The 8,710-nt window shown below is 42.2% G+C and overlaps 1 protein-coding gene across 3 annotated transcripts; it reads left to right on the top strand.

Annotated features, from left to right (window-relative positions):
* Nucleotides 1–554: 554 nt before the first annotated feature.
* On the top strand, nt 555–7,801 carry dmac2 (distal membrane arm assembly component 2). 3 transcript variants are annotated; one of them, XM_080730923.1, is made up of 6 exons: nt 555–607; nt 3,789–3,979; nt 4,781–4,861; nt 5,071–5,210; nt 5,983–6,145; nt 6,662–7,801. In XM_080730923.1, the coding sequence occupies exons 2-6, from the start codon at nt 3,924–3,926 to the stop codon at nt 6,840–6,842; spliced, it is 621 nt and encodes a 206-aa protein (XP_080587049.1). In that variant the 5' UTR covers nt 555–607; nt 3,789–3,923; the 3' UTR covers nt 6,843–7,801. The 3 variants fall into 3 exon arrangements, with proteins under 3 accessions (XP_080587049.1, XP_080587048.1, XP_080587047.1); XM_080730922.1 differs by lacking the exon at nt 555–607 and adding an exon at nt 943–1,049; XM_080730921.1 differs by lacking the exon at nt 555–607 and adding an exon at nt 1,355–1,382.
* The last annotated feature ends 909 nt before the right edge of the window (nt 7,802–8,710 follow it).

Raw genomic sequence — 8,710 nt, 5'->3', positions numbered from 1 at the left:
GCAATTATGCTGAGGGTTATTTGGTCTAATAATGAGACCAAAGAAATATCACCCGGGGGCCTCATGCATAATGCATATTGTACAATCATTTTCTTCTTCTTCTTAAAACCCCACTCACCCAATCATTTGAAAACATTTCAAGTACTTGAAAATGTAGCTACAATTTATCAAACACTAATTGTCCAGAGCGACTTAGACTACAACATGCAATGTAGGCATAGGCCTACATAGAAAACCAAGAACCTAACCTAAAGGTCAAGTCCACCAGAGGCAGCTCCACTAATCATGTTCAACCTAGATTTAACACTACCAGGGGACATTTGGTCATTTTTTACATCTGGGGGTCCCCCAGGGACCCCTCCGGGGGTCCTTGGAGGTTGTAGTTTGGCAGTCAAGGAGTGTGTGTGCAAAATTTGGCATGGATGGGGGCAACGGTTGTGGAGATATGAGCAGGGCAAAAGTGTGACGGACTCACTGACTCACAGACAGCCGGTGGAGGTTTTGGTAGTAAATGTGACCTACGGTCGCAATAAAATGCTCTAATTCGTGCTCCAGCCAACATGTGGATTGTCTGCATTTGTAGTTGATGTTACTTATCCTACAGTAGGTAAAGTATGTTCTATCCGTCTTTCAATGTTATGAGATACATAAAGTGGTTCATGTGTAAGCCCTAAGCTTACTATATGACCTCCTTTTAGTTGACCTTGTACGGTTGTACCAGTAATTTGTGCTGTCATGAAACTGTACTTTTTTCTGTTGCAAACTGCTAATAAACCCTTCAATCAATCAGTCAAAACGGCCTACAATCAACATTGTACATTGAAACGATAGGAAACCAGGGAAGATAGGAACCATCTGTTTACATTTACATTGTGTCATTACAGTGCTTGTTTAAGCAGCCTGTTCAAATATTATTAGAAAGAAGAAGCACGAGGGGCCGTGGCTCAAGACAGATTTTACCTGTATTCCTCTGCTTGGCTCACGATGATGTCACCACCATGTGAATTATAGCCTACTCTGAATACTGAACTGAAAGTACAATGGACCTGGTAAATATTTACTACATTTACCAGATACATTTTTAATTCGGGACTTTTACTTCTAACAGAGTATTTCTATATTGCAGTATTGATACTAGTCTTTCACTTCTACAAGCTCACAATGCGTTGCATCGTGCCACGCATCTGCTATTTGTGTGTCACTGTATCTGTGTGAGTACTTTTTCCACCACTGAATAGTCACTTCAGATCTATGCTATGAGCTTTGAGCGCCCCCCTATGGCGCAAGTGATGAACAGCCACAAGGTTAATGCAAAAGCGCAATGTGTGTCCCTTGCGACTTGCCGTCATAGTATGCCAGTTATCATGGCGCTCCCCTTGACGGTAAGTACACAACATACCCTTCTGATTTATATACCAGAATTTAACCTTAATGATCAGTTGTGTTACTGTAAATGGTTGACGATAAAGCTTAGAACAGAACGGTAGTAAATACTCCATCCAAGATATACCCATGTACCTGACACAATACCTCCAAAACGTCAAGGATGTTCACAATTACAACACCATGCAGAGGCAGCTCCATACACAACACACACGTCCAACACATATTGGCTCAAAGTAACAAATGGTTAAATGAATTCTCCTGCTATGCCTAACAGTTACTGGCGTTAAAGGAGTGTAAATCCATACCTTCCTTTAAAACAGCTCTGAAAAGTCACATACAGGCGGCTGGAACATGAAACTGGTAAAAAGACAAAGCCTATCCTTAGCCTATCCGCCTGCATTTTACTGTAAATACCATTTATTTTGTATTCTGTTTTCCGACTGTCTTACGATTATATTTTTGCATAGTATTGTTTTATTTGTCTGTCATTTAATGTTGTATGAATTGAGAAAACAGGGACCCTATTTTTAAACAAGTCCAAAAGCTTTCTTGTGGTGTTTTATCCTTTTAATTGACCCTATATCAGTGAACTGTAGGTAGGCTGCTCTGTGGGAAGGTCCCAAGAGCTTCTGGCTAAAGGAAATCATCTCCAAAAAGCTTGTCAAACTATGGAAGCACAAAGTGCTCTAAAATCCCCGGGTAGATGGCTGTGTTGATAAAACACAGTGTGGAGAAAAAACAGCATTGCATTGTATTGCTGGTGTTGGTCCACACTGTGTTTTATCAAGTTCAGAGTCAACACAGCCATCTAGACAGAGTCAACCTTACACTAGATGTTCACCCGTTTTATAGTAAGATATCATGTTGCCACGTGAACCTCAATCTGGGAACCACATCATCAAAGCAAGGGCGACGCCCACTCAGCCTGTCTCTCAGCGTAGCGACTCTGAGGCTGTCTCGAGAGATTACGTGAACCTTGACCAATCATGGAGACCTGGAGATCACCTATTCAATGTCACTAGCCCTTACCCGTTCAAAGATATGAGCTCCAAAATGATGTGCAGTGTGTGGGTTATGGGATGTACACTGTGCACACAGTATATGAGGGATGGAAAGTAACTTTAACTGGTGCTTGCATGATGTAGGAGCATCAATGTAAGAAACCCGTTTCGTTTAATGGCTACAGAGATACTGTCCCCCCCCCCCCCAGCCCCCCCCCCCCCCCCAGCCCGCCCGCCCGCCCACCCGCCTGCACACACACCCGCCTGCCTGCACACACACACACACACACACACACACACACACACACACACACACACACACAGAGCTGGTTAAGCATTTTGCCTCAAGCTAGATGCAGAATAGATGCGCCTCATGCTAGATGCAGAATAGATAGTAGATACAGCATAAAAATGCTAATATACAGCATACGATTTGTGAAAGTGACAAACGGGCTTCACAGTTATGTCAGGTGTGTTCATATGCTTATGGTGATGCGATTTCAGATCAATTGCTCCAGCCACTGAGGAGAAACGCTGTTTCAGACAGACACTCACTCACTCACTCAGACAGACATTCGCAAAATTATAGTATATAGATGTCAAAATGTCATGTGAAGCTCACCAATCCTCAAGCTATAATTTGATTGGCTATGGCATAGACGGACTCCCTCTGATTGGCTAGGGGCGTAAACACAGACTCACAGACACTGTTTCCGGGATTTATAGATAGATAGATAGATAGATAGATAGATAGTTTAAAGAATGTTTCGGGGCATAATGCCTGGAACCCCATGTATGGAGATGATCCCACCGTGTCACACAATACTAGACAGCATGCGTTGCCATGGCTAACGTCATTGCCCGTACAAGGGTCAACGGCCATACAAGGAGATATGCGCGAGTGTCGTGTCATAGGACGTGTCACGCCACACGTCTAACTCAGGGTATATAACTGGGCCGATGGCTTCAGTCTGGGTCAGAGCAGCACCATCGACGAAATACATAGTAGCCACAGCCCAAGCAATAGATCAAACATCATCCAATTCATTGGTTCAGCCAAGGCATCGGGTCCTCTTGCTCAGGTTAAGCAACCAGCAGCGGAGCTCTCGATTTCAAATGGTATGGCCTTTAACGAATAATATCAAACATGCAATTCCTCCCATTATTTGTAGCCTGTAATAAGAAAAGAGAAACGTCTTTTCAATAACAACCAACACGATAAATGACTTGTGACAGAGAGCGTACCAGTCTCTGGTACAATGTCATAGTACACACATTATTACTTAATTAAGAAGACTCGACCCCTTTTAAACTTCTTCTTCTTTTTCTCATTTACCATTCCACCCTTCCCATCTCTCATAATTCCGCCCCACTCTCTCTCTTTCTCTCTGTCCTCCATAGTCACTCCAGCGATGCTGCAGGCAGGCGTCAGTCCTCCTGGTGTCCAGGCGATGGTGCAGCTCCAGCCCGGTGGCTCCAGCCCCACTCTACTCCAGACTGCTGCTGTTCCTCTCTCAGCGCTTCTACGACGTTGACATGCTCCTTCACTGGTCCTCTCAGTGGAAGCACGGTTCACTGAGGAGGAAGAATGCGTAAGTAAGGGGGTCCAGAGACCCCTAGTATGTATGTAGTGGGCGGTCCCTGCGTTATTTCTCTCTCAGCTTAGTTGTCCTTGGCCTAGGGGTGGGCGATAGGGTGATAATTATCGTTGAGACGATACAATGTCTCCACGATATACCTTTTCAGAGGTATCGTATATATCATGATACAATCGAGGGAGCCTTATAAAGAATCCTGTTTAATCGTTAATACAGAGATTCATTGCAGAATTCAATTTAAACCTGCATTTTGGTCTAAATCAGTAGTTCTCAAACTTTAAAATGTCAAGGTCTCCACTTAACTCTGACAGTATACAAATGAAACCGTATTTTGTGCCAGGGGCCCCCATACAAAATGTATTTCACATGACAGTGTGTTGTGAGCTTTTTTTTTTTAGATTAGCTATTGATTTTATTTTTTATTTATTTCTTCGCCAATAATGACATGCCCAATAAATTATGGATGAAGACTAGCAGTGGAAAGAGTCTGTCACTGGACTGATATGCTAAGAAACAGTTAACAGCCATAACATCACAATCAAACCACAACGCAGGTTCTGACTTTTCATTAATTACCTTAGACCCTCTCATGGAGAAAATAGGTTACATCATTTTCTCCAGTAATCCCTAGACAGTGGCATAGTGTAGTGGATAACCGAGTGTAGAATAAATATCGGTGAGAATGTTCATACAGTATGTATGCTCTCTCTGTAGTCACGTATTTGATATAGCTGTTGACCATTCATTTTATCACTGTCTCAACCGATTTGGTGTATTGTCCCTTTCCCTTCACAGTTACTATGGTTACACTCAGAATATTTACGGGCCCTACATAGCGACAGCCTACTACATCCTGTGCATGAAGGGAGGGTTCAGGTGAGTGCCTCCGTTTGTCTATATGGCGATATGTGCTTCAACTGTCGAGTTATGCTAACGATTTTATGGATACGTTTTTTTTTTTTATACAAATCTGTCATCTGTCATCTGATGACAGCACACAGCTATCTAGGACACCTGGAGGTGAAAATGATCTGTTATTGTATCTTTTTGCAGTTTATTGTTACACTTTGTTGTGTCCTCCTCAGGTATGTCGACCAGACGGAGTGGTTCCGTCCAGGCAGATGGGGCAGACTCAACTGGGACTTTCTGAATCACAGAGAAACACTCATGGAGGAAATAGACATGAGCAACACACTTATCAACTACAGGGGGATGGACAACCTGGGTACTGGACTCAAATACTCTCTATCTGTATCTCTCTCTAGCTCCCCCTCCCTCCCTATTGTCTCGCCTCTGGTCAATAATGATCTTAGACATTTTCTTTGACAATCTACAATTCAAAGTGGCTTTATTGGCATGGGGAAAACGTAGGTTTACATCGTAAAAGCAAGTGACAAATAAAACTACTGAATGTGCAGTTAAGTATACGTTATATAGGCCTAATATGATCAGGACAATCAAGTATTTCCTTATTATGTAGATGTACCAGTAAGACTCCCTAATCGGGAGATAAGCGACCGTAGGTCACTTATCTCCACAAATAGAGCAAAAATGTGTTTTTCCAAAATCTTCCTGATTCATGTTGATGACATGAGTGTAGACATACTGTGTAGTGATTTTCGTGATTTTAGGGCGTAGATACAGTAGATAGTGAAACAACATATCTCTGGTTATTTGTCTCTGAGCCTCCTGCTCAGTCTCTCTGTCTTTTTCTTTCTTCTATATATGGATTAACCACTTAACCATATGTACTTCGTTGGCCAGGGTCCCGCATAGAGGTCTATGCCTTTTTCCCTCTACAGCAAATCAGTTTGCCGAAAATAGCCGATCTACAAGCTCAAAACACTTCACGTTGTGACACATTATGAGCTTGTAAATCAGTTCTTTTCACCGAATCTCTATTTAATGTTTGCGTATTATAACATGCCTAGTACAAGGATGCTTGCTATCTTGTGTCGGACATGGAGAGCTAACCCTAACGTCTCATCTTCCCTCAGTGGGACAGCCGTCTCTGCGTGCTCTGTCACTGCGGGGTTGTCCAGAGGTGGACGACTGGACGCTGACCAGGCTGCATGAGTTCCAGGACAGCCTGGAGGAACTGGACATCTCTCATTGTCCGAGCATCACCGTCCGCGGACTGTCAGCTCTGAGCCATCTCAAGTAATTAACCCCCCCACCCCACCCCACCCTTCTGTGAATAGTTTCCCCATCTTTTAATTACACTTATATTGACCATTTTCCTGTCAGTGTGATGTGTCGCCACCTCACACCTAATCTAACCTCATGTACAGTATGTATACTGTACCTACTGGTCTACGCTGTTTGATCAACAGTTGTTCTTTTTTTGTGTAGATATTGATTTATCTTGCGCCCATCTTTTCTATTCATCTTTTTATTATTTTTCTTTCTGAAAGTAACAAAAGATGGAGCTTGCACAAAACAAATCATCCACTTTTTACACCTGTAGACTGTGTGTGTGTGTGTGTGTGTGTGTGTGTGTGTGTGTGTGTGTGTGTGTGTGTGTGTGTGTGTGTGTGTGTGTGTGTGTGTGTGTGTGTGTGTGTGTGTGTGTGTGTGTGTGTGTCTGTCTCTGTCTGTCTGTCTGTCTGTCTGTCTCTGTGTTTTCACCTGTGTATAAGCACCATCATCACTGTTCCTCTTCTGTGTGTGTTCCAGACGGCTGCGGCGTCTGGACATATCGTCCCTCCCCGGGCTCACCAATCCAGGCCTGGTCATCATCTTGCTGGAGGAGATGCTGCCCCACTGTCTGATCACCGCCACGGGGTACAACCTCAGCCTGAGGCCAGAGGGAGGAGAGAGGGTAGGGGAGGAGGAGCACAGGCAGGGGAGTGGATGAGGTTTAACCCATTAAAACCGTGAAAGCATCTGTGTCATTTTATATTTTAGTTATATTATATACAGGTCTAATCTTTTAAAGATTCATCTGCTTATACTGTCTTGTCACCAACGCACCTGCTTTAGAGGAACTGGGATGTGTTCTCTTCACAGCTATATACAGTATAGGTTTTTCAGAAAACTCTTAGGATTTAGAACAGTGCTTCTCAAAAATCACAAAAGCTCCCTGGCTAGACCCATGTCCTACAGCCAACACATATGAGAAGTGTTTGGTCAGAATGTTATTTGGGTGATATCATATCACACCTATCAAGTTACTTGTCAAATAGATGCAAACCGTTTTTTGTTTGTTTGTTTGTTTCTTTTTTTTTTTTTTTTTTTTTTTTTTTTTTTTAAGATTTGTTTTTGGGCTTTTATGCCTTTACTGGAGAGTACAGTAGACTGACAGGAAACGGGGGGAGAGATGGGGAGAGACACGCGGCAAAGGTCGTCCGGATCGGGAATCGAACTGTCGACGCCGCCAGGCATCAATGCCTATATGGTATGCGCTTAGACCAGTAGGCCACCGGGCGCCCCTTCTTTTTCTTTTTAATCTGAACTGTATCTGGCTATCTGATCAAAAAGCATATACGGGTTAACTGATGCCATTCGTTTCCATGCTGCAGCATGCTAAGAAGCTTCCAGTGGACGTTTCTCAGTAACTGTAGTGCTGTTTAAAGGTTCTCAATTTGATTTCTTTGGGAAATGTGATATCAAATACAAAAATACACATCTGAACTAACAATTGAAAGGGAAAAAAGAAAGCTCTGTAATATTGCTTTAGATAGATACAGGGTGAAAAACTATCTTCCTTACTTGCACATGTACAGTATCACAAGTACAGGCTTGAGAGATAAATTCTGGGGACGGTACGATGTTTTGGCTCTATATTCTCTATATTGTGCAGCAACTGTTGCAATGAGTGGGTCTTCATTTGTAAATATGTTGGTCATGTAAATGATCAAATAAAGATTTTATTGTAAAGTATTCTTGTGTTGGGTATTGCATGGAGTATTTGAAATCTTGTACATAGCAGACATGGGGAAACCACATGGTTATGGTGTATGTTGTGGTTTTGAAGCAATTATGGTAAAGCTCATTAGACAGTAGTAAAGTTTATAATCCAGGCTAGGCTTGTACTGTAGGTGGCGGTGCCAGCCATAGATTGGATGTTGAAGGAGGATCCACAGCTATCTTGTATGTTGGAATTCATTTTTTCATCCTTCTGATGGCTGCTTTTGACGTTAAATTATCTGTGTATATTGTTCTAAATTTGGCATTTGCAACTCCAGACCATTACTTAGGTGTAAGCATGGCTGTTTACCTTTGTAAGCAAGCAACCATTACATTTTTAAAACTATCCAAATTCTCACATACATGCTTAGCAGTTGTTAACTGATAGAACCTTGAAGATGAATGCCATGAAATAGGCTATGTAGTTAGGTTTATAGTGTCTAACCGTAACTAATACAACCTGAAACCGACGAATTTATGAAGCGGGTTAAGGAAAAGTAGGCCTACATTGGTTTAGTCATGGTTAAGAATGGAATAAAATCCCACATGCAATTAAATATATTTATATTGTGAGTAGAACCATCTGGAAAAAAATGTTTCCTGACTAAAATATCAGAGAATACATAAATTAGTGTTTGTAATTTAATTTAATATCTAATGTGTGTTGTTTTTTGTAATGTGTTGCCTCCTGCCTTCAGGGTAACCCCACATCACTCACCAGGGCATAATAATGTGCAGATCAGATCCAGTGTAGAGCCCACCTACTCCAAAACTCTTATCTGTTTTGTCAGTAGGCTATATCTGGTCTATTATCAT

Source organism: Nannobrachium achirus, assembly GCF_963921795.1.
Source record: "Nannobrachium achirus genome assembly, chromosome: 8".
Taxonomy (NCBI): Eukaryota; Metazoa; Chordata; class Actinopteri; order Myctophiformes; family Myctophidae; genus Nannobrachium; species Nannobrachium achirus.
The sequence above is the reverse complement of the archived record's forward strand: the minus strand, read 5'-3'. Positions and strand labels throughout refer to the sequence as shown.

Coding starts and splice junctions, on each gene's coding strand:
- dmac2 (XM_080730921.1), top strand. Junction 5,211..5,982: donor CAGGGGGATGGACAACCTGG/GTACTGGACTCA, acceptor ATCTTCCCTCAG/TGGGACAGCCGTCTCTGCGT. Junction 6,146..6,661: donor TCAGCTCTGAGCCATCTCAA/GTAATTAACCCC, acceptor TGTGTGTTCCAG/ACGGCTGCGGCGTCTGGACA.